This window comes from Lemur catta, chromosome 7 (genome assembly GCF_020740605.2).
Source record: "Lemur catta isolate mLemCat1 chromosome 7, mLemCat1.pri, whole genome shotgun sequence".
NCBI lineage: Eukaryota > Metazoa > Chordata > Mammalia > Primates > Lemuridae > Lemur > Lemur catta.
The window spans coordinates 107,915,688-107,937,650 of NC_059134.1; the positions used below are offsets into that span (position 1 = coordinate 107,915,688).

At 62.5% G+C, this 21,963-nt stretch overlaps 2 protein-coding genes across 8 annotated transcripts in view; one reads left to right on the plus strand and one right to left on the minus strand.

Moving 5' to 3' along the window:
• The first annotated feature begins 1,535 nt into the window (after positions 1-1,535).
• RNH1 (ribonuclease/angiogenin inhibitor 1) lies at positions 1,536-13,362 on the plus strand. Of its 3 annotated transcripts, none has more exons than XM_045558574.1 (10): positions 1,536-1,683; positions 8,294-8,455; positions 10,243-10,413; positions 10,701-10,871; positions 11,372-11,542; positions 11,618-11,788; positions 11,886-12,056; positions 12,163-12,333; positions 12,816-12,986; positions 13,083-13,362. In XM_045558574.1, the coding sequence occupies exons 2-10, from the start codon at positions 8,370-8,372 to the stop codon at positions 13,168-13,170; spliced, it is 1,371 nt and encodes a 456-aa protein (XP_045414530.1). In that variant the 5' UTR covers positions 1,536-1,683; positions 8,294-8,369; the 3' UTR covers positions 13,171-13,362. The 3 variants fall into 3 exon arrangements, with proteins under 3 accessions (XP_045414530.1, XP_045414531.1, XP_045414532.1); XM_045558575.1 differs by lacking the exon at positions 1,536-1,683 and adding an exon at positions 5,278-5,373; XM_045558576.1 differs by lacking the exon at positions 1,536-1,683 and adding an exon at positions 6,081-6,136.
• A 1,246-nt stretch (positions 13,363-14,608) lies between these two features.
• PTDSS2 (phosphatidylserine synthase 2) overlaps positions 14,609-21,963 on the minus strand; it is a 29,850-nt gene continuing 22,495 nt past the window's right edge. For 4 of the 5 annotated variants that reach the window (XM_045558569.1, XM_045558571.1, XM_045558573.1 and 1 more), the window contains 8 exons: positions 18,469-18,603; positions 18,057-18,107; positions 17,290-17,403; positions 16,988-17,106; positions 16,304-16,418; positions 16,071-16,216; positions 15,783-15,968; positions 14,609-15,487 (listed from right to left, as the gene is read on the minus strand). In XM_045558569.1, the coding sequence (XP_045414525.1) occupies positions 15,271-15,487; positions 15,783-15,968; positions 16,071-16,216; positions 16,304-16,418; positions 16,988-17,106; positions 17,290-17,403; positions 18,057-18,107; positions 18,469-18,603 (1,083 nt within the window). In that variant the 3' untranslated portion in view covers positions 14,609-15,270. The remainder of the gene's footprint in view (positions 15,488-15,782; positions 15,969-16,070; positions 16,217-16,303; positions 16,419-16,987; positions 17,107-17,289; positions 17,404-18,056; positions 18,108-18,468; positions 18,604-21,963) is intronic. The other variant, XM_045558570.1, reaches the window with a different exon arrangement.

A 21,963-nucleotide genomic window follows, 5' to 3' on the forward strand; every position in this document is an offset into this window, starting at 1 on the left:
ATAACTTTCAGGGACTCCCACATGGCCCCTGACTGCAGCCAGCGTCCCATCCAGGAGGACGCTCCGGTCACAGGTAGTCACCCTACGCTCAGGTCGTGGGGAGTCGCAGAGTTGATGCCTCTCACCTGGTCCTCACATCCCCATGTGGGGGTCACAAAAGGGAGCCCGGACAGCATCAGAGCCAAATACTTGTTTTAAATGGCTCTCTTCACCCTTATGACAACTGCAAGGAACAAATCTAAGAGGTTACGGCATAGAAAAGAATGAAATGAATCTAGAACATTTGAACAGCTTTCTTAAAAATGTACCTCTTGCAGTCCAGGAATCAGGCCAGCAGCATCCTTGTAGCATCCTGCAATGAATTCTAAACCTCACATCCAGATTCTAAATCAAAAGCATTTTGGTTTTGCAACCTACGCTTTGCGTAAACAATACTGAGAGCCCATGTGCCCTGAAGAGCCACCTGCATGGCCTCACTGAAACCTTGCCACCTGGAGGGAGGTACATTTGGTAGCCCTGGTTACAGATGAAACAATCAAGCTCTGAAGGGCAAAGAATCTGCCACTGGTCACCAAGCTCGGGGCCCCCGCTGGTTCCAGGCCCTGAGCTTTCCCGGGAGGTCGGCCACCCCTTTTTTTGGAGACAAGATTGCACTGTCTCCCGGGCTGGAGTACAGTGGTGTCTTCACAGCCCACTGCAGCCTCCTGGCTCACGCGATCCTCCTGCCTCAGCCTCCCCAGCAGCTGGGACTACAGACATAAGCCATCACACCTGCTCATTTTTCTATTTTTTGTCGAGAAAGGCTGTTGCTCTTGCCCAGGCTGGTCTCGAACTCTAGGCTCAAGCGATCCTCCCCCACCCCCCGCCTCGGGTTCCCAGAGCGCTGGGATTACAGGCCGCCGCACTCGGCCTAGAAACTGCTCTTAATTTAGTCGCGATTCCAACAAGCCTGGACAGTTGGTGCCCATTAAACACGAAGAAACAGCGACAGACACACGGTCTGGCACCCGCAGCAGAAGCGGGCCTCCTCGCAGTCCTCCTCCTCCGAGCAGCCCGCCCGGCTCGCAGACCCTCACGCCAGCCCGAGACCCTCGGGGACGCTCGGATGGAACTGATTTTAGAAAAGTTCATCAAGGACAAAGAACAATAACATAGAAGATACATTTTACCAAAAGTGTTTAAACTTTTGACACCGAAATAAATCCGATCCCCGGAGACGTCACCTTCGGGATACCACCCAACGCGGCCGCACAGGAGCCTCCCGGGATGGTGGCGCCCCCTGGCCCGGGCCTCCCCCAGGTGCCCCTTCTTCAGGGGTACCGGGGGTCCCGGCCTCCGCGAGGCCCGCCCACCGCAAGCGAGACCCAGCCCTAGCCCCGCCCCCGAAGTCTGGCCCGCCCTGCCAGGCCCCGCCCCCACCAGCGAGACCCCGCCCCCCCGGACAGGCCCCACCGCCGGCCCCGCCCCCGCGGGTCCGCTCTAGCCCCGCCCCCGGCCCCTGCCCCGCCCGCCCGCCCGCCAGACCCCGCCCCTGAAGGCCCCGCCCCCGCCCGCCCCGTTCCGCCAGGGCCCCCGTTGGCCGCGAGACACCGCCCCGTTCGGCCCGGTCCGCCCGCCCCAGTCCGAAACCGTCCTCGTCGCGCTGGGTCTGCAGGCCGGCGACAGTCCCTCGGGCGCCTCGAGGTCAGTCCCTCAAGCGATGCGTCGGCCGCGGCCAGCCCTTGCCGTCGCCAGCTTTGGTCGGCTCCTGTGCACGCGCGCCGGCGCTCCCGCGGCCCCGGCTGCCGGAGCCAGACGCGCCCCGAGGTGGGGCTGGGCGGAGGCCGAGGCGGGGGCGGCGGGCCGTGGGCGGTGGGGGCGGTAGGGCCGGGCGGGGGCGGGGCGGGGCGCCCGCGGACTGGCGCGCCCAATGGCGTCATCGCGCCTTCTCGGGGCATGCCGGGAGTCCGGGGGCGGGTTCGCGCCTGCGTAGTTCGGCCCCGCGCGGCCTCGGTTCCCCCTGGGGGTTGGCGCTGGGGGCTGCGCGTGCCCCGCCGAGCTCTCTTCCCGCGTGGCGTAGCCCTTGGCCTTGCTCCCCAAAGAGCCGACCCGCAGGAAGGACAGCCCGGGCAGGGGACTCGCCCGCGTCCCACCCGGAGCGCTCGGGGGCGGGGTCCCGTCCTGCGAGGCCTCGGGGGACAAGCGCACGTCCCTGGTGGTCTTGGCCCTCGGGCGGCCCCGGCACGGAGGGGAGCGGAGCCGGGCCTGGGCGTCAGGTCTGTCGCGGGGTTGGCTGCGATGGAGAAAGCGGCCCAGGCACTTTGAGCGCTGGTACCGCACAGCCAGGGCGCCCGCGGTTCGGCGGAAGCTGGTGGACTCTCGCAGCGCTCCTGGAGGGCAGTTTGACCTTAGAACCAGGCAGGCCCCTGTCAGGGGTGATGGAAAACCTGAAACCCTGCAAACTGAATGTCCACCTGTAGAGACTGGCTGAGGAATACCGGTGTTTGCACACAATGTGGCCATTAAAAGTTACATTGTATACAGATTCTTAAGTGAGGATTATTACAGCAGTTGCAATCCCCACCACAACAAAATTGCCTCCAATTTGTTATTTTACACTTCTGGAGGTCAGAAGTCCTAAATCAGTTTCAGGGGGTTAAAATCAAGCTGTCAGCGGTGCTGGTTCCTCCTGGAAGTTCTCACGGGGAATCTGCTGCTTTGCTTTTTCCAGCTTCTAGAGGCTGCCTTCCACCGTCGAAGCCCTTTGTCTGCCTCCCTCCTTATAGGGACACTGAGTGCACGGGGCCCACCCAGGTACCCCAGGATGACCTCCCCATCTCAGAATCCTTAACTGAGTCACTTTTGCAAAGTCCATTTTGCCATGTAAGTGACAACTCAAAATAAGTGACAGGGGCAAAGATCTTAATCAATGGAGGATGAGCCCAGAAAAAAAGGATAAATAGTGAGATTTGGGAACTCAGTTGTTAAAGGGGACGGGGCAAACAGAAAGAAAACAAGAGGAGGGGAGTGGGCGGTGAGACAAACGGTCACATTCTTGTGAGGCCCAGGAAATCTGTATTTTATGTAAGATCAGGCAAATGTTACAAGAGAAAAGGAATGAAGGAAGCATCAGTTATTTAGATGTCCCTTGGTAGGTGGCAGAATGATCTCATCTCCTCTCTGTTCTGCATCTGGGAAGACAAACCTGTAACCAGCTGTGCTTTGGTTTGTGTTTTTCCTGGGCCAGTACTCAACTTTGGCGTAATAAACCTCCATTGATAGAGATTTTTGCCTCAGTCATTTATTTGGGTGGATGAATTGAACAGACTTTAGTTTCAGGAGCTAAACTTAGGCTGTAGACCCAGTTACAATTTGCAAGTCCTTGTTTATGGGAGGCCAGCAAAGAATTTCCTTAGAAGTGATCTGTGGGGACAGCCCTTGTAGATGCCTGAGCCCTTTACCTGCCGTGGGGAATCTGGCTGATGTGAAATTAGTAGCAGCTGTTCGTGTGGAAGAAGGTATTGTGGACTCAGCCTCCGGGCCTGACCTTCATTTGCATGAGGAGTTAGGGGATGGTCCTGAGACTTTCATTTTCCCTATAACTTCACAGGTTTGGAGGTATTGTGGACTCAGCCTCCGGGCCTGACCTTCATTTGCATGAGGAGTTAGGGGATGGTCCTGAGACTTTCATTTTCCCTATAACTTCACAGGTTTGGAGATTAGGGCCAGGACTCGTTTGGGGGCCGTTCTGACTACCATTCCTGATGTGCCATTTTTAAAAAATGTGTGTTGTGTACAGAGAAGGTGTATCAACAGGTACACAAATGTCAGAGTGCTTGTCTCTGGAAGATGAGGATTCTAGAGCTTTTCATTTTCTAATCTCTGTCTTCTGATTTTTCTACAAGAAGCACATACTGCTTGTGGGGTAAAAACCATGTTAAAGTTGGCCAGGCACGATGGCCCATGCCTGTAGTCCCAGAGCTTTGGGAGGCCTAGGCAGGAGGATTGCTTGAGTCCAGCAGTTTGAGGTTACAGTGAGCTGTGATCGTGCCACTGCACTCAGCATGGGCGACAGAACAAGACCCTGTCTCTAAAAGAAAGGAAGAAAGAAAAGTTGACAGGGGCTCTAGTGCACTTGGAGGCCCCCTCCGTAGCCCTCCCCTACTCTCTCTCTCCCTGTGTTCTCACCCTTCCCCAGGCTGCAGTAGCCCTCCTTTTTGTGCGTCAGGGTGGAAGGAGTGCATGCTGTCTGCACTCCACTTGTCCTGAGCACCGTGGCAGGTGCTGCACACACCCCTGGCCGACAGGTGCGTGGGGTTATCTGTACCTGTGTGGACTGCCCCTGCCCAGCCACTAGCTCTCCTGGAACCCTGGACCCTGAGTTGGTGATCCCCACCCCTTTGTCCTGTTGACACCCAGCAAGCTAGGGCAACAAGCAAGGGCTGGCCCAGGCAAATTTTCTTCCCCATACTGAGTAACCCTTCACTGTACAACCCAAAAGAACCACCCCCTCAGGCCACTGGCCAGCTGCTGGCTCCAGCCATGAAGATTAAGCCAGCTCTGCAGTGAGCACTGTGTGCACTGCCTTCGAAACCACTCTCCAGTCCACTTCCTGTCCCACCAGCTCCCGCCCCGCCAGGCCTCACCTCCTCCCTGCTACCCCAGCACACCTGACCCCCCTTGCCTGCAGTAATTGCCCCCACCTCGCATTCTCCCCATTTTAATTCTGTACACCCCCCACCCTTGAGTGTGAGTTCCTGAGAGCTGACACCTTTGTCCTGTTTTGCTGCAACTGTGCCTGGCACACAGTAGGCGTCCAGTAATCGTTGGTGAATGGGTACATGCCTGCGCAGCGGCAACACACCGAGCTCCCCGCGCTCTAAAGCGCCTGCAGGTGAGTGGGGGGCCGCCTGGAATAGATGCAGAGCCGGGCGTGTGTGCAGGAGGGCTGGGCGCCCGGGGGTGCCCCGCGGCGGGACGCAGACTCCCCAGCCCACCTCAGTTCCCGCAAGCCGCGCGCTCTACTCTGAGTCTCGCTCCGCACGAACCGCCCACCCTAGGACATCTTTTCCTGTCCGTAGGAGTCTTGTCAACTGGCAGGGTGTGGTGTGTCAAAGTATTTAACCGTTTTCCTACTGGTAGCTCTTTGGATTGTTTCCAGGTTTGGATATTTACAAAATGCTGTGAATGGCATTCCTGAGCACGTCTTCTAAGCTCACTCCTGCATGTTTCTGTTGCCTGATACGCAGAAACGGAGCGGCGTGTGCATGTTTTACACAATTCCAGATTGTTGTGCAAAAAGCCTCATCACAGCCTCCCCCACTTCCCCTCAGCCACAACAAATTGTCACCCTTTGCGTCTTTTCCAGTCTGGCAGCAAAACGGGGTGTCTCAGGTGTGCTTTACTTCTGTGTTCTGGGGAACTGCTGGAGTCGGGCCTGCTCGTGGGAGGAGGCCGACTGTGGGTCCCTGGTAAGGGTGGGGGTCCTGGCGAGGGTGGGGTCCCGGCGAGGGTGGGGGTCCCCGTGAGGGTAGGGTCCCGGCGACGCGGGGTCCCCGTGAGGGTGGGGGTCCCGGCGACGCGGAGTCCCCGTGAGGGTGGGGGGTCCCCGTGAGGGTAGGGTCCCGGCGACGCGGGGTCCCCGTGAGGGTGGGGGTCCCGGCGACGCGGGGTCCCCGTGAGGGTGGTCAGGGCTGCCTCCCCGCCGGCAGAAGTGCCTGGGGCGGGGGCCGGGGGGCACAGGCGCTTGTTCCGGGAGATAAAACTGAAAGGCCGGCTGGGGCCAGAGAGTGGGACACGGGACGGGACTGGTTTTGCCGCCCACCAGCGGAAAGCGGCCAGGGCTTCGCTCGCGTCTGGGCAAAGGCCCGGCCAGGCCCGGAGGGGTCGGGGGCAGCGCGGGTGCGGGCCAGAGGGTCGGGTGGGCGAGGGCAGGCGGGGCCCCCAGGGCGGACACACCCTGCGGCCCGGGGCCCCTCCCGCTCCCGGAGCCCCGCCCCGTCCAGGGCCCCGCCCTCCCGGGCCCCCCCGCCAGGGCCCCGCCCTCCCCCTCCCGGGCCCCGCCCCGCCAGGGCCCCGCCCTCCCCCTCCCGGGCCCCGCCCCCGCCGGCCTGGGCGGAAGGAGCGCGGCGGCGGCCTCCGCGGGCTCCGAGCGCAGGTGAGCGTCCGGGGCGGGCGGGGCCGGCAGCGCCCCCTGCGGGCTGCTTCTGGGGGTCCCCCCGGGCCGTCTGATACGCGGCGGAGCGTCCGGAACTAGCAGGTCCGTGGGACCCGCCGAGCGTGGCCGGCGCCTCCCAGCGGCCCGCCGGGGCGCAGGGGCGGCAGAGAGGCCCGTGCCCACTGCGGTTCGGACGCGGGACGGACCAGCTCGGGCCGCGGCGGGGAGCGGCCCAGCCGGGGGCGCTGGTTCCCCCGTGGGCCTGAAACGTGCTCTTAACCCGCTTGTGGGGCCTCGTAGCGTCTAGAGAAGGTTGCGCACGCGGCATCCTTGGGGGATGTCACCGGGCTTCAGTGCAGCAGTGAACCACGCAAGTTAAGAGGCAGCTTCCTGGTCCCAGGGCCCAGCCGGCCTTACGGCAGGGTCTGGCCCAGGGCGTGGGGGCTCAGCCGCCACCTCCACTCCCCCTCCGTGTCCTTGACCCCAGACCGTGGCGGGACAGCCCCTCGCGCTGTCCCAGGAGGAAGACACTTGGGGCGCAGAAGGCAGCGGTGCTCCCAGGCTGGACTGCGGAGGTGCTGGGGCTGCAGGTCCTCCCATGGGGAAGTCAGAGTTACCATCTGCAGCCCTGAGGCCCCTCCTTCCCCCGCCCCCACAGTGTGTCAGGAGATGACTGTCCCTGCCTGTGAATTCCAGTCTGTTTGGGTGACCACACCCCGGCCTCCCTACGCCGCCACCCAGGCGGGGCTGGTTTTGTTCCTGTGCTCTGGGCGGTGGGCTAGGCGACCCTGCTGAGTTACTGGCGCTCTGGCCTCCATTTCCTCTGCAGGCCTGTGTGAGCACGTCTCCCCTCCTGGCTGGCACCAGGGCCTCCTCCCTCCACTTTGGCCACCGTCCCTGTCACCCTGACCAGCCCTGGGAAGGGAGTGGGGAGGGCCCCTGCAGCAAGGCCAGGCCGTGCCAGGCACGGGCAGAACAGGAGTGAGAAGAGCAGTGTTCTCAGGAATCGGGGATTCGGGGAACCAGGAGGGGATTCGGGGAACCGGGAACTCTCCGAGGCTGCCTCATCCTGTCTGGCACCTTTGCCAAGGGCAGCTGGAGTTGCATCATTCCCAGCTTGCGTCTTTCCTGGGCTTTTTCTGTGGCTTTTGAATGAAGCCCAGCTGCCCCTCCCGAGTGTCAGCATCATGGGTCACTTTGTCCAGGGAGCCCTCCCTGGCTGCCCCAGGGTACCTCTCCAGGTGTCCCTACACCCCGGGGTGGGTCCTGCCCAGCCCTTGTCCCCAGCCACTGCTTGGCAGCTGCCCAGGGAACGTGTCTGCCCACCAGTGGCGTGTGCTGGGGCTGGCATGGGTGGATGTCCCACGGTGCTCTGACGGCTTCGCTTTCCCTTGACCCAGGACAGGGCACCTGTGCTGTGCTCTCAGCCCGGTCCTCAGGGACATCCTTGCAGTGCCACCTCCTTCATTCAGGCTCTGAGCTTGTCCCTGGTGAGGTTTTGGGGCCTGTAACCCAGGCTGCCTGACAGCCAGGCTTCTCTGTGGGCTGGCCCAGGGTGGCACAGAGGATGTCCCCAGCCCCAGAAGGGGGTCATCGAAGCTTATGCCCCCAGTGGCCACCCAAGAACACCCTACCCTCTCTGTCTTGCCCAGGGGTCATGAGGCCAGACTGCATGTGGGCTCCTGGAGTCCAGGATCCTGGGGGGTCCCTAGCCGAGTGGGAGCCTGACCCTCCTTGTCCTCAGAGCGAGGACAGGCCAAGTGGACAGGGAGGGGTTCCACAGCCCCTGTGCTCCCCTGGGGTCTCCAGGCCCACAGACCACCCCAGTCCCACCCTGCCCTTGTCCAGGCAAATAAGAGGCAGGGGCTTCCTGGGCCAGACTTGCCATCCCCACCTTCTCCTGGGCAAGAGGTGCCCCCTGAAGGCATGTGGGCAGGAGGCGAGGCTTGCATCTGCACCCCACATCTGTGTCCCCAGGCCTCCTGCCTGTGGTGGCCCTTGCCAGGGGAGCTGGTTATGCAGCCTCTGCCCCGTCTGCTCGGGGAGGCTGAGCGAGAGCGTGATGACCGGGAGCAAGGCAGGCCCCTGCCATGGGGGAAGCTACGGCTCTTCCCGAAGCACCAGCCCCACCGTTTGGGCTTCTTTCCCCCTTTGCAGACTCTCTGGCCTGTCAAGCCGTGGGAGAATCTGGCTGAGACATTCCCTCCGACGCAGGCGACACCTCAGCCCCACCATGAGTCTGGACATCCAGTGTGAGCAGCTGAGTGATGCCAGGTGGACAGAGCTGCTGCCGCTGATCCAGCAGTACCAGGTGGTCAGGTGAGGCCCTGCCTGCAGGCAGGGGCACTTTATTTATGGACATAGACGTGAATTCCATGTCATTTTCACGTGGCAGGAAATGTTGGTCCTGTGCTTTTTCCAACCATTTAGAATGTAAAGCCCATTGTAGACACGGGCTGGGGCTGGCTGCTGGGGTCTCTGGCCCCATGGGCTCGGCTCCTCCCTTCCTCTGGGAACGCGGGGGCAGGACTGGCCTGAGGCCCCTCGGTCAGTGGCCGTGGAGCTGCTGCCGGTCCCTGCCGAGTGGGACTGGCCTCTGGCCTCGAAGTTCCCATAAACCCAGCAGCGCCGAAGGTTTCACAGCAAGAGACAGGTGCCTGCACGGTCCTCGCCGTGAATGTGTTACGTGAGGTAGTTTCAGGTCTGCAGAAGAGACAGGAAGGCAGCACAGGGCTCCCGTGCGCCCTCCCCTGGTGACAGCGTCTCGCGGCAGCTGGGAACAGCTGGGCACTTGGCAAAACAGAGACCCCAGCGCTGGCCCTGCACGTCCAGCTGCAGGTGCCAGTCCACTTTCCCACCGCGTCCTCTCCCTGTCCCTGCTCAGTCCAGGATTCCACGTGGCGTTCGCTCCTCCCATCTGTGACAGCCCTGTCCCTGTTTGTCCTGGTGCTCTGACAGCCGCGGGCATGGCGAGGCTCCTGCGGACCCCCTCCATGTGGGCTTATCTGGGCTGTTCTTGTGGCTGAAGTCACACGTTTTCAGCAGGAACTCGTGGGCCCATCATGGCACCACGCGACCACCTGGTCAAGGTGTTGTCTGCGGTGTCCCCCCTGTGGAGCTGCTGTTCTTCCCTCGTCACTGACAGTGTCTGGGAGGCGCTTTGAGGTTCTGCTGATGCTGTTTCTGGTCAGACTCACCTGCGGGTTTCAGCAGCATCGGTGGCTCGGACTGGAATGGCCATCGTGTGATGCTCTACTTTTGTCACTCCCTCCGCATTTATCAGCGAACATTCTTTTGTGAACAAGAGCTGGCTTTCCTCTCACCTGTAATGATTCATTGACTCGGGATGACATGAAGATACCTATTTTGCTGAGTTATTGTCGAGCATCATTGTTTTTGCTCACGCATCACAGCTCCGACTGCTGCGAGCCCCTCCCGTCGGCTGCTGTGTCCTGTCCCAAGCACTTCCCCCCAGCTGTCCCCTCTGGATAGACAGGGCGCCCTCGTGCTCTGGGCCCCGCAGCAGGACGTGGAGAAGACAGCGTGCCGCAGACACACATCTGCAGCGTTTGAGTGTCTTAAATAGAAGTTTTGTACAATTCCTCCTGTTTTGTGTTCTGTTTTTTTTTTTTGTTTATTTTTTTGAGACAGAGTCTCGCTTTGTTGCCTGGGCTACAGTGAGTGCCGTGGCGTCAGCCTAGCTCACAGCAACCTCAAACTCCCGGGCTTAAGTGATCCCCCTGCCTCAGCCTCCCAGGTAGCTGGGACTACAGGCATGTGCCACCATGCCCGGCTAATTTTTGCTATATATATTTTAGTTGGCCAGATAATTTCTTTCTGTTTTTTTAGTAGAGACGGGGTCTCGCTCTTGCTCAGGCTGGTCTCGAACTCCTGACCTCGAGCGATCCTCCTGCCTCGGCCTCCCAGAGTGCTGGGATTACAGGCGTGAGCCACCGCGCCCAGTCTTTTGTTCTGTTTCTGAAACATCCCGGTGTGACCCATCTTGCGATTTCTTGGCCCACTGATGGGCCACGCCCTGCATGTGGGGTGGTCCTTGAGCCTGAGGCTGGTGTGGCCGCGTGGTGACTCCAGGGTCCTCCCTGCAGGCTGGATGACTGCGGCCTCACGGAGGTGCGGTGCCAGGACATCAGCTCCGCCCTGCGGGCCAACCCCGCCCTGACGGAGCTCAGCCTGCGCACCAACGAGCTGGGCGACGCCGGCGTGCACCTGGTGCTGCAGGGCCTGCAGAGCCCCAGCTGCAAGATCCAGAAGCTGAGGTGAGCTGGGGGCCCTGCCCGGGGCTTGCAGGGGCCGAGGTGGGCAGGCGATAGCCGTGGGTGTGTCAGCTTCAGCCGGAGGCATGTGGGTGGTGTCCACACACTGCGGGGGCAGGGCTCCTCCTGTCACCCCTGGGCATCACCGCGCCACCCTGCGGACAAAGGGCTTTGCAGACGCAGCCCTGGGCCCGCAGACCCAGAGCCCCCCAGGGAAGCACAGGCACAGACCTGCCCCCTGCGGGGTGCTGCCTGGCCGCGGGGCGGCCCTGACAGCGGGTGTGCGCCAGCCTGCAGAACTGCTGCCTCACGGAGGCCGGCTGCGGGGTCCTGCCCGGCGTGCTGCGCTCCGTTCCCACCCTGCGCGAGCTGCACCTCAGCGACAACCCCTTGGGGGACACGGGCCTGCGGCTGCTCTGCGAGGGACTCCTGGACCACCGGTGCCACCTTGAAAGGCTGCAGTGAGTGTGTGCTCTGCCGGGGGCGGCTCCCCGCTGCCCCTCCCCGGCACGTGGGCTGCGGGGAACTGAGGAGGGGCTGGGTCGCAGGGCGCCATGGTGCTCCTGCCCTGTGGCGCTGCGGCTGGGGGCCCCGTCGGGCCCCACCTCCCTGTCCAGTTGCCTCTGCAAGGCGCTGGCAGCCGTCCCGGGACCTCATGGCGGGAAACCGTGCCGGCTGAGTCAGGTGGCCCGGCCACCAGAGTGACCACGGCCAAGCGTGATTTCCCCGGGTCCGGTAGAGCCCTGGGTGTGAGGGGGCCTCTGGGTTGGTGAAGGGTTTGCGGTGTCCACATGGGCTGGAGCTCTGGGCGCTGCCCGCCCTGCCCTGAGCCCTGGGGATGGGTCTCTGGGCCTCCGTGCTCCTGTGACGCTAAGGGGTTGCCACCTCCCGAGGCGGCTCCCTGGCGTCGCACCCCTCCCTGGCCCCGTCCCGGGGGCTGAGACCCGCTCGCCCGCCCCAGGCTGGAGTACTGCAACCTCACAGCTGCCAGCTGCGAGCCCCTGGCCTCAGTGCTCCGGGCCAAGCCGGACTTCAAGGAGCTCATGCTGAGCAACAACGAGATCGGCGAGGCTGGCGTCCGCGTGCTGTGCCAGGGTCTCAAGGACTCCCCCTGCCAGCTCGAGACGCTCAAGTAGGTGCTGGGCTGGGTCGGGGGTGGGGGTCGGGGGTGGGGGCTCCCTGCTCCACGGCACATCTTGCGTCCCAGGCTGGAGAGCTGCGGTGTCACGACGGCCAACTGCAGGGACCTGTGTGGCATCGTGGCTTCCAAGGCCTCGCTGCGGGAGCTGGACCTGGGCAGCAACCAGCTGGGCGACGCGGGGCTGGCGGAGCTGTGCCCGGGGCTGCTGCGGCCCAGCTCCCAGCTCAGGACGCTGTGGTGAGTCGGCCTCCTGCGGGGGCGACGGCTGTCCCAGCGCCCTCCCGGCTCCTGGTGCTGGTGAGGAGCACCCGTAGAGCGTGTCGCTGCCCCGCAGGCTCTGGGAGTGTGGCATCACCGCGGAGGGCTGCCGGGAGCTGGGCCGCGTCCTCAGGGCCAAGGAGAGCCTCAAGGAGCTCAGCCTGGCCGGCAACGAGCTGGGGGACGTGGGCGCCCGGCTGCTGTGCGAGAGCCTGCTGGAGCCCGGCTGCCGGCTGGAGTCGCTGTGGTGAGGCCCCAGGGGGCGGGCGAGGCGCTGGGGCTGTGGGCTCAGCCCCGACCCTGGGGTCCTGCCCGGGAGGGGTGCGGCCTGGCCCAAACCTCGCCGTCCACAGGGTGAAGACCTGCAGCCTCACCGCCGCCTGCTGCCCCCTGTTCGGCTCGGTGCTGGCGCAGAACAAGGCCCTGCTGGAGCTGCAGCTGAGCAGCAACAAGCTGGGCGACGCGGGCGTGCGGGAGCTCGGCCAGGGCCTGTGCCAGCCGGGCGCCGTGCTGCGGGTGCTCTGGTGCGTGTGCGTGTGGTTCCCGTGTACAGTAAGCGGGTCCGGGGTTCCACGCTTGAAGCCTGGTCTCTTTCCGGGTCTCCCTGACTCCTGCTAAAGCACTTACTCTAGAAGCTTCTTAGGAAACATGCCGTGGAGGTGACTTGGGAGCCTTGGCTGGGTGTGGAGCCATTCGTGGCCCCTGGCACAGGCCGGTGCTGCTGCGTCATTTTCTGTCTTCCGGGAGGGATTCTGCTGTTCTGACCCCTGATCCACTGTGATCCTCTTGGCAGCTTTTAAAGAGCTCTCTGTCCACTGTATTCGGGTTTGATGTGCCCGGGGCTGGACAGGGACTGAGGCACAAGCTGCCAGGGCTGGACTGGGGAAGCAGCCCGGTGCAGGCGCATTTCGGGGTCCTCTGGCATGCCGGGCGTGGGCCTGTCACCATCCCAGGTCCAGGTCATGCAGCCCAGCCTGGGTCCTGACCTCCACCCTGCTCCCCTCAGGCTCGGGGACTGCGAGGTGACCGACAGCGGCTGCGGCAGCCTGGCCTCGATCCTGCTGGCCAACCGCAGCCTGCGTGAGCTGGACCTCAGCAACAACTGCCTGGGAGACCCGGGCGTCCTGCAGCTGATAGACAGCCTCCGGCAGCCGGGCTGCGCCCTGGAGCAGCTGGTGTGAGTGGTGGGCGCGGCCCCGGGGCTCAGGCAGACGGGGCGGGGGCGGGGTGGGGCGGGGACACGCGGCCCACTCCTTGCCCGCCCCCTACGCAGCCTGTACGACATCTACTGGTCTGAGGAGATAGACAACCAGGTGAGGGCCCTGGAGGAGGACAAGCCGTCCCTGAGGATCATCTCCTGAGCCCACTGCCAGCCACCAGGCTCCTCCACCTGCTCTCCCTGGACAGTGGCCTCAGCCCACCCCCAGGGTGGACCGGCTCCCCGGGGGGCGCACACTGTGGGTGTCCTAGCTTTGCCTGGAAAGAAATGCTTAAATCAACTTATTTTAGAAAATTTTAGACACTTTATCGTCATTAAAGCACTTTTTTGGCAAGAGGGTGCCCATCCTTCCTTGTGGGGTCCCCTGAGGAGACCACAGTACCCAGGCTAGCAGGGGTCTCACCCCCTCTCTGCCATTATTAGTGACGCCCACCTCCCGCCACTCCAGGGGCACAGGGTGTGGGGGCTGCGGGGAGCTGCCCAGGCCTGGCCGCCTGCAGCCTGGGCCCCTGCACTGCCCCCCAGCCCCATCAGCTCTGCGGCTCTCTGGATGGGGGGCCGGGTGCACCTCAAGCCCCGCTGCGCAGCCCAGGGGTGACCTGCATTGCCAGGGGGGCTGCCCCGAGAGGCCGTGGGAGGCTCATCGGCTCTGAGGGCCACGTGCCCAGGCACAAACTTCAGGTTTGCTGCTGTGACGCCTATCAAGGTACCCCAGTGTCTTCGGTTTCTGTGACAAATCTGATCCACTGTTCAGAGGAACCAGGGCTCCCTGGAGAACAGGGTGACCCAGGCCCGCGGCAAGACACGCACAAGGTCGTAGCCTCGGAAACCTGAGCTGGGACAAGTGAGGATGGGGTCGGGCAGCCCCTCCAGCGAGGTGCCATCTCCACCCCCCTAGATGCAGCCCCGAGGGCCCACGGTAGCCAGGGTGACATCAGGGAGGCTGTCCCTGCAGCGGGGAGACGGGGCAGCCACTCTCACCAAGGGGTCAAAGCCTCCACCCGTGAGGGGAGCAGGAGGAGCCTCCTGGGGGTGCTGGGGGGACGTCGAGTTGCTCCAGCTCCAGGGAAGCATGAGGGTAGCCGGCATGACCCTGGCCCGTGCAGGGACACAGAGGCCCCAGCAGGACAGCGTCGGGGACACACGCAGGACTCGGGGAAACCGCTGCAGGGAGCCGCCCTGACGGCTCTTGGGCAGGGCAGAGGTGTCGGGGTGCAGTCTCAAGGGGACCCCACATCCCAGCCTCACGACTTACGGGGGGTGGAAATTTCCCACTACACTTTTGCCTCTTCGTGTGCGCCTGGAAATTTTCATGGTCAGGTTTTAAACGTTCAGCCAGAGCGGGTGGCTGCCCCTCCCAGGGGCCCTGTGGCCACTGCCCCGCGGGTCACCAGCCCCTCCCACAGCCGGGACAGAAGCAGCGGGTGGGGAGGTGGCCCGGCGTCCCGCACTCGCACCCAACGCACTCCAGGGGGTCTCGGGCAGAGGCAGAGCCGACCTGCTGACCCCACCGTGCTTCTCCTTCTCGGGGTCTCCCAGGGAGCGCGGAAGGCAGAGAGGAGGAGGAGGAGGAGGCTGCAGACCTTCGTCGCCACTTTATTTGTTGTTTGCTCGTGGGGATGACCCTGAACTCAGGGAGCCACGGACACGGGTCCCAGCACCCAGTTACAGGCCTCCGGCCCTTGGAGCGTCTGACTCAGTGTACCCTGAGGGGCCGGCCCAGCGGCCTCCGACGCCATCCCCAGGCCGCCAGGTCACTCTGCCAAATGGAGACGCTGAAACGGCTCAGCTCAGCGCTGCCGCCTGGATCGATACCTCTCAGCCACTGAGCCTGGACGACTGTCCCTCGTACACAGGCCACCAGGAGGGGCCCCTGGCCCCCACCACGCTGCCTTGGAGCAGCTGGGGCCAGGGGCACGGAGAGGGCAGGCGGAGCCAGGGCTGGGCCGTGCCAGGGCTGGGTGACGGGGCACTCGAGGCCAGAGGCCACTGGGCTGAGCAGGGACCCTCACTCCAGAGGAACCAGCTGCCCTGGGCCAAGCCCCAGGAGCCAAAGACACACGTGTGTATCACACGCAGTCACCCGTGTGTACCTGCTTACATGCACACACGTATGAAGCCAGGGCAGGGCTGCGTTCACTGCCTCCTCAGTCCCTCTGAGTGGAGTGCACAGGAGGAAGGAAAACAGAACCTCAAGGTGGGCCTGGGTTCTGGGAGGCTCCCAGGGTGGCTGAGCTGCAGGTCAGTTTGGAGCTGCTGCCCCCGTCCCTTCAGCCATCCCCGTCCCCTCAGCCGCCCCCGACCCCTCAGCCGCCCCCGACCCCTCTGCCGCCTCAGGCCCTGGCGGGTCTTCATCCGGCCCCAGCGGGTGCTGGTCCCCGTTGCTGACGGCTCTGCCCGGGCCACCCCTGCTCTGCTGCTTCTGCCGCCGGGTCTCCTTGTACCTCAAGGTGATGTCCCTGGGGGTGGGGCAGGGAGGCCTGGTCACACCTGCTCCCGCACCAGCCCCCGGTGCAGGCCCCGTAGACATCCGGGCACCTTTGTCCCTTCAGAGGTCATGAGGGCCGAGGCCCTGGGGGCCTGAGGGTCAGGAGGGCCCAGGCTGGCTGCCCCAGGGAAGCTGGCACAGCCGCGCCCAGAGGGTCGGGCAGGGACAATTAAACAAACCGCGGCAGAGCTTGTGCCGGGAGACGAGGACAGCCGCTGGCCGGGGCGGGGCCCCCTGCCAAGAGCACCAGCCCTGCCCCCACTGACCGCAGGAAGAAGCGCCAGACGGTCCAGGTGAGCACCAGCACGGAGCCGAGGGTCCAGCACTGGGAGATGCAGAAGGGCAGGGACAGGGTGAGCGTGTGGGGGTCGTACTTCACCACGATGAGCAGCTCTGTGACCGTGATGGCCGCCACCAGCCAGGCCTGCGGGCCCAGCTTCCTGTGGGGCTTCCTGCAGAGGGGGCAGCGGCTGGCCCAGCTCCAGGCAACCCCGGCTCTGCCTCCCGCCCTCCACACCCCTCCCCTGCACCCCAGCCCGGCCCGCGGCCCTCACGGGTCGTCCATGAAGTCGTAGATCTCGCGCATGGCCACGCCGCCCACGTTCACGAAGAAGACCAGCCGCAGGAGGACCAGGTAGTGCTCGGGGGGCATCCACAGCACAAACTTCAGGTAGAACGTGTTCAGTTCCGCCAACAGAAACTGGGGGGCGGAGAGGGTGCAGAAGAGGGTGAGCCCTCGCTCTGGCCACCCGGTCAGCTGTACGACCCCAGGGCGGCCCGGCCTCACCACCAGGATGATGCCGCACACGGCCAGCCAACGGCGCAGGCTGGAGGCGGGCTTCCACTCGAAGCGGACCCAGCTGTAGGGCGTGAACTGGAAGGCGATCCTCTTCATCTTGCCCCTGTGGACCAGAGCGCCATGGGCCTGAGGACGAGGCCCCCCACCTGGCACACCAGGACTGCTCTGCTCCGGGGCACGAGGCCGGCACCAGGCCACTGTCCGGCTGTGGGGCAGCGCCAGCCCGGGACGGGTGCGGAGCAGCTGGGTCTAGCCGCCCCAGGCCAAGCCCCACCTGCCACGGCCCTAAGCGGTGTAGAACCCTCCTCCAGCCCAGCCAGCGCGGCCCTGGCCCCTCCGAGGGCTCCGCACTGGCTCCAGGGGGCCTAGGGCACCAACAGACAGGAGGTGAGACCTCCCCTGCATGGCCCCAGGACTTTCCTTAGGCCTTTGTTTCCTTTTCCAAATCCCAAAGTAAAAACAACAGAGCACCAGCAACTACTCCGTAACAAGACCACAGGCAAGGGGCTGTGCGGGGTGGCCGGTGCCACAGAGTGGACATTCCAGGAGGGCCACCCCCTGCCCCCGCAGCTCGCTGGACAGGCCTGGCCCTCGGGGCCACCGAGGCAGGGCAGCAGACGCCACCTCAGGCGCCACACCCACCCAGCCCCTGCTGAGGCTCCCAAGACGTACTTGTAGGTTGGAATGTTCCAGAGGCCCTGCCACTTGTAGGTCTTCAGGGACAGCCACTCGAGGGTCTTCATGCCGCAGTAGATGCCCAGCCCGTTGCAGATGAGCACGTCCATGATCCACTGGGGGCAGCAACCAGTGGGGGGCAGACGCTCGTGGGACCCCCGCCCAGCACCAGAAGGCGACGCCCGGCCCCAGAGCTGGGAGGCACGAGGACCCGCAAGGCCCACAGCCCTCCCTGTCACGCCCCCCTGCCCCACGCCAGCCTGAGCCCAGCTCCCAGGGAGGCCGCACGGGGCACCTACGTGGTCCCACCAGCACTCGCTGAAGTTGGGCAGCTGGTGCTCCAGGCTGTACTCCAGGAACTCGAACATCACACTCACTATCATGCACATCCACCAGTCCCGGATCATCAGCGTCTGCAGGGCGGACGCCGGTGTCGGGCTCGTCACTGAGCCTGCAGGGGTGTCCTCGCACACAAGCCTCGCCCACGGGGAACGCCAGCCCCACCTCCCCACCGCAGGGCCCCCAGCCCCGTGAGGCCCAGGGAGAGCACGTGAGGTGGGCAGCTGTCCCCCTAACAGCCCTGATTTTTAACACTTTCAGCAAATGAGGCAGCGTCCCTCACGCCCAGGGCCGGAGCTCTAGCTCCAGAGGGAAGGCCTGGTCCCTCCGCCAGGCCAGCCAAGGCCGTGCCGGGGCTGCCGCGTGGCCGTGTGGGGTCGCACAGGCGCCGCTCTCGGGCCCCCGGTGGCACCAGCCCCTCGTTCAGCAGTAGGACGGGAGTGGAGCCCGAGCCCAGGCTGGGGCGGGACTTCCTGCCTCTCGCTCCCCCCTTCCCTAACCGGCCCCACAATGCTGGGGACAGGGCAGGGCGCCCACTCCAGCCCTGCTGGGAGACCCCCGGCTCCCAGGCGTTTTCACGGACGCTTTGGGACGGCACGGTGCCTCACGGCCAGGGCTTACCCACCCACCGCACTCAAAGCGCACGGAAGGGCAACCTGTGCCAGAAACAGCCCAGAGCACAGGGCAGGCCTGAAGGGCGTCGGATCAGAAGAGGAGGTCACCGTACCTTCAGGTACCAGCCGAGAAAGTGTGCGGGAACAAAGCCGTCCATCTTGTCCTATGGGCGACAGGGCCTGATGCTCGGGTACAGCCCCACCCCTGGCTTGAGCTGCCCCATGGCTGGCAGGTCAGCTGGGACCACAGAGCCTCTGAGCAGCACCCGCCAGACCTGGGGACGCTCCCTCGGCCCCTGCAGACGACACGCCAGACAGCCGAGAGAGCAGGCGCCCCACCCCAGGGAGCCCCACGCCAGGGAGCCCCATCTAAACTGCAGGGCCCAGAGCAGGTCTCCCGACCAGGAGGAAACCCCCCGTGAGGGTGACAACCTCATGCAGTCACGAAGCCTGTGCAGCCCCTGTGCCTGGGCACCCAACACCGGCCTGACCCACGGGGGCCACCTCGGGGCTCCCAGCACTTACCCAGACGTTGTGGAAGGGGTCGGTCTCGTTGTCTGCGTCATAGATGAGGCAGTTTCCCCCGTAGTCCCTCTCCGGCAGCGGGACCCCCAGGCTGGGGTCGATGTATTTCAGGAACTGCCGGCCATCCTGCACGGTCTGCAAGGCCAACGCCCTCGTTAGTGGGGCCGGGACGGGGGTGCGGCATGGAACGTGGGTTACGTCTGTGGCTGCATCTCAGTCCGCCTGTCGACAGTCTTGCCAGCTGTCCCACCCCAGGCAGGGCTGGAGCCCTGGGGTCCCGAGACCCGGCAAGGGGGTGGGGGCGGGAGGTGACCCCCAGACCCCCGCCCCACATCTCTGCAGCTGTGCTCACCCTGGGCAGGTGGTGGGACGTGGAGCACCGGTCGGACGGGCCACGGCGGCGGCCGTGTGCTTCCACCTTCACCCGCCACCCCCAACGGGTCTGCAGGGCCAGACACCCTCACGGGGGAGTCACCTTCGTGGGACGTCCCTTCTGTCTTCAAATGACGCACAACAGCCTTTCCCAGACACACAGACGCCACCGTTAGCCAGATGCTCCCCTTGGTCCCTCAAGGGAGGGGGTTTGCCCTCGAGCAGGCCTGACTCTCCCTTGAAGCCCCTCTGGCCACCAGCCAAGGGACAAAGAGGAGGCGGCTTGGTGGCCTGGAGACCAGATGACGGAGCTGAGGTGCAGGAGGCGCAGCGGGAGTGAGAAGACGCAGGTGCCTGGGCACACGCCCTGGCCACAGTGACAGGAGACAAAGCCCCTCGAGCTCGGCCCGGGGCTGGAGCAGACGGGACCCGGTCTCAGGGGACAGAGGCAGACAGTGCTGGACACCACACCCCTCCCAGCGTATCTGAAAGACTCTGTCACAAGCGGCTCTGGGGCAGCAAGGCGGGGGCAGGACCCCGAGCGCGCCCAGGCGCGGCCCCACAGCGCCAGGCAGCCAGGTGGGGCGGGCAGTAGGGAGTCGCCACACAGGGGAGAAGCCTGACAGACACCCCGGCCAGCGGGCGGTCGGCACTGCCAGTGACAAGCCGTGGTGACGGCGTGTGCCCTGATCCTCGGCAGGCCGTGAGAAAGACCTCACACAAACCCTAATTAATGCTGACGCCCAAATCACAAAAAAGACATTCCAGGAGAATTACAGAACAATTTCTCTTACGAATGTGGATGCAAAAATGCTAGACAAAATACTAGGAAACCACATCCAGCAGGACAGAGAAAGGCTCTACTCCATGACCAAGTAGGACTCGTCCCAGGAGCACAAGGATGCTTCAAAATAACAAAATCAACCAATCTAACACGTCATATTAATCAAGGGAAAAACCCATATCATCATCTCATTTCACACGGAAAAGGCATTTTCATGATAAAAATGCTCAACAAACTAGAAATGCAACAGAACTCCCCCGCCTGACAGGGGCACCCATGAAAATCCCACGCTGACACACTCGGTGGGCAGAGGCTGGAGTAGGACAGGCACGGCTGTCCTTGCCGGCTGTAGCCGACACTGCGCCGGAGCCTCCAGACGGGACAGTCAGACAAGAAGGGCAGAGAGAAGGCATCCCGCCTGGGACGGAAGAAGCAGAACTAGCTCTATTGCAGATGGCACGATCTTGAATATAGAAAATCCTACACAATCCAAAAAAAAGCCCCTCTCCAAACCACAAACTATGAGTGCTGACAAACTAGCTCGGCAGGGTTGCAGAACGCAGGACCATCACACAAACGCTAGTCGCATTTCTACACATTGGCAATGAGCAACGCAAAGTGGAGTTACGAAAACAATTCCATTTACAATAACATCAAAATGAACAAAACACCTGGAAATAAATGGAATGAAATGCAAAATTTAAACTCTGAAAACTGTAAAACATTGTTGAAAGAAATTAAAGACCTAGGCCGGGCGCGGTGGCTCACGCCTGTAATCCTAGCACTCTGGGAGGCCGAGGCGGGAGGACCACTCGAGGTCAGGAGTTCGAGACCAGCCTGAGCAAGAGCAAGATGCCGTCTCTACGAAAAATAGAGAGAAATTAGCTAGACAACCAAACATATATAGAAAAAATTAGCCGGGCATGGTGGCGCATGCCTGTAGTCCCAGCTACTCGGGAGGCTGAGGCAGGAGGATGGCTTGAGCCCAGGAGCTTGAGGCTGCTGTGAGTGAGGCTGACGCCACGGCACTCACTCTAGCCAGGGCAACAGAGTGAGACTCTGTCTAAAAAAAAAAGAAATTAAAGACCTAAATAAATGGAAACACTCCATATTGTTAGGGTGTCAACAATCTATAGATTCAGCATGAAACGTATTAAAATTCCACCTGTTCTTTTTACAGAAATGGAAAAGGTGACCTTAATATTCATCTGGAAATGCAAGAGACGCAGATAATTCAAAACAACCTTGAAAAAGGAGAACAAAGTAGGAGGACTCAGCCTTCCCAATTTCAAATGTCACCTGACACATCCACCACACCCGCCCCACCCTCTGCCCGCCTGCCCGGGTCTTTGCAAACAAGAAGCGGCTGAGAAACTGTCACAGGCAGGAGGAGCCTAAAAAGACAAAACATTTAGATGTAATGTGGTTTCCTGGAGCAAAAAGAGGATATTAAGTAAAAACTAAAGAAATCTGAATAAAGAATGGACTTGAGGCAACAGTGTGTCATACTGGTCATTTGCAACCAATGTGCCGGACTAATGTATTATTAATAGTGGAAACTGTGCATCGGACACATGGGTACTCTCTGTACTGGCTTTGCAATTTGTATATCTGTTTTAAAATTAAAAGTTTATTTCAAATAAATAGATCAAAACACCATCAAAAAAAAAAAATCAATCCAAGCCACAGCGCGTCTCCCAAGAACACACGCGGTGGTCGCTGCACACACGACGCTGTCACTCGCCACCCGGGAATTCAAACCAGAACCGCAACGAAAACACCTCACACCCATTAGGCAGACGAGAATTTAAAAACCAAGACCTCCAAGATGGGAAACAGCAAGTGTGTGTGAGGATGTAGAAAAACAGGGACCCTTGTGCCCTGCTGGCAGGAATGCACAACGGTGCAGCTGCCCTGGAAACTGGTTCAGCGATTCCTCAGCAGCCAAGATACAGGCACTATCCCCAGTCACGGACAAGACATGGCCCCGACAGCATCGCGGGGTCGGATTTGAATGTAACCAGGATCCGTGTGCACGTTACTGTGCGATGGGAACAGTCACTATGCTTGGTGGCTTCGTTCTGTTCGTGTGTGACGCGTGCTCCACACGGGAGAACTCCGAGGACATTTGCTCAGTGAAATGCGCCAGACACAGAAGGACAAACCCCCCACAACTCCACCCCTACAGGGTCCCAGGGTCACCAAACCCAGAGACAGAGGATGGTGGTTGCCGGGGCTGGGGCGGGGACGGGGGGTCAGTGTTTAACAGGGACAGAGGCTCAGTGGGGAGGATGAGAAAGTTCTGGAGAGGGATGGTGGTGGTGGCTGTATAGCACTGT

Coding starts and splice junctions, on each gene's coding strand:
- RNH1 (XM_045558574.1), top strand. CDS start 8,370: ATGAGTCTGGACATCCAGTGTGAGCAGCTGAGTGATGCCAGGTGGACA. Junction 8,456..10,242: donor CAGCAGTACCAGGTGGTCAG/GTGAGGCCCTGC, acceptor TCCTCCCTGCAG/GCTGGATGACTGCGGCCTCA. Junction 10,414..10,700: donor TGCAAGATCCAGAAGCTGAG/GTGAGCTGGGGG, acceptor GGTGTGCGCCAG/CCTGCAGAACTGCTGCCTCA.